The sequence below is a fragment of the Lemur catta genome, chromosome 6, assembly GCF_020740605.2.
Source record: "Lemur catta isolate mLemCat1 chromosome 6, mLemCat1.pri, whole genome shotgun sequence".
Classification (NCBI taxonomy): Eukaryota; Metazoa; Chordata; class Mammalia; order Primates; family Lemuridae; genus Lemur; species Lemur catta.
Window position 1 is genome coordinate 91118652 of NC_059133.1, and position 6000 is coordinate 91124651.

Sequence of the window (6000 nt, forward strand, 5' to 3'; positions counted from 1 at the left end):
TGTATCAATAAAAAAATTTTTAAAAAAGGAAGGGAGAGCACCTCTACTGAGTTCACACCTATCATGCTACCTTAATTTTAATGAACATAAGAAATTATTGTTGATCTAACACTTAAATTCTCTAGGTAACCTGGACCATTTTATCAATCCACCCATTATAGACTCTATACAGCCACAACTTCTAATATTGCACAAGTATGTAATAGTCACAAAGACTCAAGAGGATTAACTGGGACTTTATTTTCTTGGCAAATATTTGCTCAATGATGACTAACACTTTTTTACTTCATTTATGTCAATTTATTCGGTGAGCTCTAATTATAGTCATCATTTACGGATTAAGTTTTGAAACCATTCTGTGAGCTTAAAGATTCTACCCTTTTCCATTTTAAAGAGGATTCAATCCACTGGCAACGTCCTGGGAAATTTCAAGAAGCTAAGACATTTTATCACCAACCCCGGGCTCCTTCTGCAGAAGTGGAGATGACATCTTACGTGCTCCTTGCCTATCTTACTGTACAGCCTGCCCCGTCTTCAGAGGACCTGTCTGTGGCATCGCGTATTGTGAAGTGGATTACCAAGCAGCAAAACCCCCATGGGGGCTTCTCCTCCACTCAGGTCTGTGGGGAGAAATAAATATATTAACACATATGTAGACACAACCATATTTTAGGGGTTGAACAATTGAATGTTTTGCATTTCTAATGCACACCTTCTCCATCGGCTGTCACCTGCCTTGTTATTTTCTGTGTGGATTGCTGCTATGCCTTCTACACTCTCTCACATCTTCTCTCCTTAGTGGACCCCCAACAGTACAGGTAGGTCAGTCTTCCCAAAGCAGTGTTTTCATGGGATTACTTCCCTTAGATAGGAAATTTTTTTTTACCCAAATCCTAAAATTATCTGATATTTCACCCAAAATATGTCCTCTCCCCAGTAAATATGAATGCACCGATCTAATTAGGCAGATCCCTTTGATTTTTCTGGAATTGGCTTCACATAGAACATTCCCCAGCCTGGCACTCCCTGACGACTCTCTTCTGTCTATATAAACCCTTCTCATTATTCAAAGATAATCTTCTTTCTCATCTTCTTCAGTCTTACTGTTCTAGCCCGTATTTTCCTCTCCCTTCTCTGAATTTTTATAACGAATATTGTCACATGCATTTATAAATTATTGAAATAGCCTCCATTTGTGTCAAGTATTTAAGTGTTATTTCTACATGCATATTGTAAACTATTTGAATGAAGAAGTTTTTTTTTATTTCCTCCTAAATTACCTAGAATAATTCATCATTAATAACCAGATCTGAACTGAATTAAAATTGAGTTAATAGACTGTGTTTATGACTAAATAATTCTGAAAGAAGATAGTGTCATTACAGTTTACATCTGGTGTGATTTTGCTGCCTTCCTCTCCGGTGATTTCTGCACCCGTCTTTCTTCAGGATACAGTGGTGGCTCTCCAAGCCCTCTCCAAATACGGAGCAGCAACTTTCACTAAAAGTGAGAAAGCAGCTTTGGTCACCGTCAAATCTTCAGACACTTTCTCTCAAGAATTCCAAGTAGATGATGCCAACCGCCTCCTGCTACAGGAGGTCGGGTTGCCAGAGATTCCAGGGGACTACAGCACCACCGTGTCAGGGTCAGGATGTGTGTACCTCCAGGTGAGACCAAGGGGATACCGCAAATGGAAGAGAAAGTCTCAAGAGTTAAATTTGAATTTCAAAATAAAAAAAAGAAATGTGTGCTAAGCGAAGATATGAATAATCTGGAACAGACTACTTGAACCCAAAGATAAAGGACTTTTTTCATTTATTTTAGACATCCCTGAGATATAACATACTTCTCAAGAAAGAAGGGAAAACACCCTTCACTCTGCAGGTTGATACTGTCCCCAAGAACTGTGATGAAGTAGATGCTCACAGAAAATTCCAGATTCACATCAATATTAGGTAAATCCTAAATCATGACTAGACCTTTTGTAGAATATGGAGAAATTGATTATTTTTGTGTGGGGGAACTTCATTGTCCAAAGTCACACATAATGAATATGGAATAATTTAATTTATTAAAAAGAAAATTTTCTTGACTTACTGAAATGCCTTAATGTTAATAATATGATGTTGCCATATCTGAAGAGTATGAATTTAAAATGATGTTTTTTTCAAACAACCATAACAGAAGCAAATATGGTAGAAAGAGAAACTGGGTGGTAGAAATAAAGGGGAAGGGGAGAGTTCTGTCTTAAATGAATCCTAAGGAATCTTATTTGAATGCCCCATCTCTTTGCCTTCACTTAATAGTTACACTGGGGACCGACCCAGCTCCAACATGGTCATTGTTGACGTGAAGATGGTATCAGGCTTCATACCTGTGAAACCATCAGTAAAAGAGGTAATCCTTAAATCCTTTACAGAAAGCAAAGTCATGATAAATGTCAACATTGATGTTCATCATTTTGACTTTGTTGATGCAGTTTTCAAGAGGTTCACACCCTCAAACTTGCCTCTTCAGAGTGTTTTTCCATAATTTTAATAGTGGGTATCATGGTTGTATGGCATTAATATAGAGCATAGTCAGAAACATGATAAACAATGTTCCAGAAAACACTGAGACATCTAGATATGCAGAATGGTATTGAATTATCTTCCAACTATATATAAAAAGGAAAAAGGGGTATATTTGCATGTATATTTATACATATTAACATATCACATATAGATATCTGTATAAACATTTATAGCATATATAAAAGGAGATAAGTGTTCAATAAATATTATTATTGTCATTATGATTATTACAATTATTCTTGAAGCAATCAAAATTAGCAGTTTGGATATTCTGAGAAGCCATTTAGAACATAAATATCTAAAATCTGCTCCTAGTAAAAAATTTCCTCATTCCATATTTCTGGCTTATCCTCTTGGTCAACAGCTCCAAAAAGGACCTCCCATCCAGAGGGCTGAAGTGAGCACCAACCATGTTCTGATTTACTTTGAAGAGGTAAGATTCAGTGACTCTCCTAGATCTGGAAGAACTGCTAGAGGGTCTAACAAACCAAAACAGATTCCAAACAGTGCTGTTCACATACACAGGTGAAGGAGGGCAAAATAGCTCCAAAGGGAGATGAGGCCTGGACTGATCAACAGGCTCAATGTATCACATTTGGCTGTCCACACAACTGCTTCTTTTGTCCTTCTTTTATCTACCACTACGTTATACAGGTCACAAAATGCCCCAGTCTTTCCATAGGTTTTGGAACAGATGGGTAGCATAACTACAGGGTTGGATAGTATCTTAGGAAGAAAAGATAGTAACTAATAACTAAGTTAATCTTTGGTTCCAATTCAGTTTTCCTGTCTCTCCAGCTAACCAGTCAAACCCTGAGTTTCTCCTTTTCGGTGGAACAAGACGTCCAAGTAGAGAATTTAAAACCAGCTACAGTAAAAGCCTATGATTATTATGAGACAGGTGAGTGGGATTCAGACATGCTGAGCTTTGAGAAGCTGGTGACTAACCTAGTAAAGGATCACCTTAAAGAGAACAAAACCCCACAATCTTTTACTGGAAGAAAAAGTGAGTTTATGCTCATCGGATAATCATTTTCTTGTAAGATAACCTCTCCCTAAACACATCTTGGAGCCGTTCTTATAAACTGATCTTGGAGCAATAAAGTGATCAATTCTATCTAAATTTTCCTATGAAGTTGTTTGTTCTTGGACGAATTATTCCAGAAAGATAAAAAGACTAGGAATAACTAAAAAAAAAAAAGAAGAAGAAGAAGAAGAACACACACACACACATATCCCAGTACCAGTGTGTGATGTGAGACCTAAAATTTGATCTGTTTTTGACTTATGCTTTGGATAGTCTCACAGAATTTGGGAAATTTTGCAATATATCAGGAATTTTTTCCATTTGCTCGTGACTTTGAATTAGAAACTTGCCAGCATGAAAGCATGCTGGTAGTGTTAAAATTTATCTCATTAGGTTAAATAAAGGTTCAGAAAAGAAGCTACAACTCCAGTGGAAAAAAATGCAACTATGAAAGGGACAATTCAGAGTCCCATATTTATACACAGGCACACCACCTGTGTAACTTGCCCCTCAATTCTGTACCCAAGCCCACTTTTCTCTTAGTTCCCGCACCCCAATCTCAACAGTTTAGTACAGAAGTCAGTCATTTTTATTGGCTCTATAGCTATGCTGTATACTTTCTTTCTCAGTTTACGTAGTTTATTTACAGTTAACATCTCAGATGTCTATGGCTGAATGTCTTCACTCTTTCTTTCCAATCATTGGTTTTGTTTCAGATGAATTCAGCATTGAAGAATACAGTGCCCCTTGCAGTGCTGGTAAAGTATAAACAATAAAATCTAATGCCAACTTAAAGAAAATAAGTAAACATCTCAGTTCTCTGCATAAGGCTGCTGCTTAAGATGTGTATTTTTTCCATATTATAAAAAACTCTGTTGTATCCTTTATTAATTGAAGTATATCAAATGTATTATAAAATTTCTCAATAGAAAACATGCAAATAAAACATAATTACTGGTGTATGTAGTGGCTTGTTTGAAGATAAGTCCAAGAATATGCCACATATCAAAACCAAATTATCTGAGTGCAATGCTCACTGTCTAGAGGATGGACACACTTGAAGCTCTGATTCAGGGGGAGGGGGAGGCAAGGGCAATATACGTAACCTAAACTTTTGTACCCCCATAATATGATGAAATAAAAAATAAATAAAATTAAAAAAAAAAACAAATTATCTAATATGTAGTTTACTTTCTATACCCAGTGGTGCTATCTTATATTTATCACCACGATCCTTCTAGGGTATTTCTAATTGTATACTAGTTAAGGCCAGGAAAATTGTCCCTGTAATTATTCATCTAGTACAGCATGAGGGGTGTGATTTATAAGACCTGCCTTTTATGCTAGTTGGCAGGGTTGATTTTTTTATAGCATTTGCTGGAAGACTTTTGGCTCTCCACTTTAAAATATGAAAAGATTGAGAGCAGCTCTATGATTAAACTTAACTAAAAGCTACTAAGTCCAAATATTTGTAACTGAAATTTAAAAAACTTTTTTTAGTAGATCACAAAATTTCTCTAATATTTGTACCTTTTCTTCCACTATTTAGAATCTGAACAAGGAAACGCTTGAAAACAGAAACTATGGACCTCATCAGATGACCTTCTCTAAAAGTGAAGAACAAAGATTTAGGAGAGAAGAGAGAAAAGAATTGGAAATCCATAAAATTTGTATGTTGAATAAATTTGTGACATTTGCAACTTTTTTTGTTCTTTATCAATATTGTATTTCCTTTCCTGAATATGTGTTTATTCTCTATAGCATTTTTTTTGAATCACCAAAAAACTGTACAAAGAGGTACACTCAAAAACACTGTGGATGGATCAAAGTGACATTCAAAAAATTATTGAATTAACCCACAAAAAGATGGAAAAAGAAAACAATGTTTCTAAACATTGGAAACAACCAAAATGTCCATCAATAAGTAAATGGTTTAACAAACTGGTATGTACATACCATGGAATACTACTGGCAATAAAAAGTAAAAAACAGTTGTATACACAACCACTTGGGTGGATCTCAAAAACATGCTGAGTGGGGGGGAAAGGCCAATAGCAAAAGGTCACATATTGTATAATTCTTTGTATACAACATTCTTTAAATGACAAAATTATAGAGATAAAAAACAGTGGTTTCCAGGGGTTATGGATGGTAGGGGAGTAGGATGGGTGTGACTATAAATGGGTAGTACTAGAGAGATCTTTGTGATGACAAAATCCTACATGTATGAAAGCAAAAGTCCTCATTCAAATTTTTACATTTAATTCCATCTCAAATTATTTTGTTGTGTATTATTGGGTGGTGAGTAGGTGTGCATATAAATTGACTTTTTTCTCATGTAGCTTTCCAATAGTTGTATTATCATTGATTGTCCAAATCAATTTTTCTTTGCTAATAAAA

General features: G+C 35.5%; 1 protein-coding gene across 1 annotated transcript in view; it reads left to right on the forward strand.

Annotated features, from left to right (window-relative positions):
* Positions 1-6000, forward strand: part of LOC123640032 (pregnancy zone protein-like) — a 48598-nt gene extending 42598 nt beyond the window's left edge. The window contains exons 29-36 of the mRNA XM_045554371.1: positions 395-618; positions 1449-1667; positions 1825-1955; positions 2307-2397; positions 2938-3006; positions 3372-3474; positions 4317-4358; positions 5150-6000. Of these exons, the coding sequence (XP_045410327.1) occupies positions 395-618; positions 1449-1667; positions 1825-1955; positions 2307-2397; positions 2938-3006; positions 3372-3474; positions 4317-4358; positions 5150-5172 (902 nt within the window). The 3' untranslated portion in view covers positions 5173-6000. The remainder of the gene's footprint in view (positions 1-394; positions 619-1448; positions 1668-1824; positions 1956-2306; positions 2398-2937; positions 3007-3371; positions 3475-4316; positions 4359-5149) is intronic.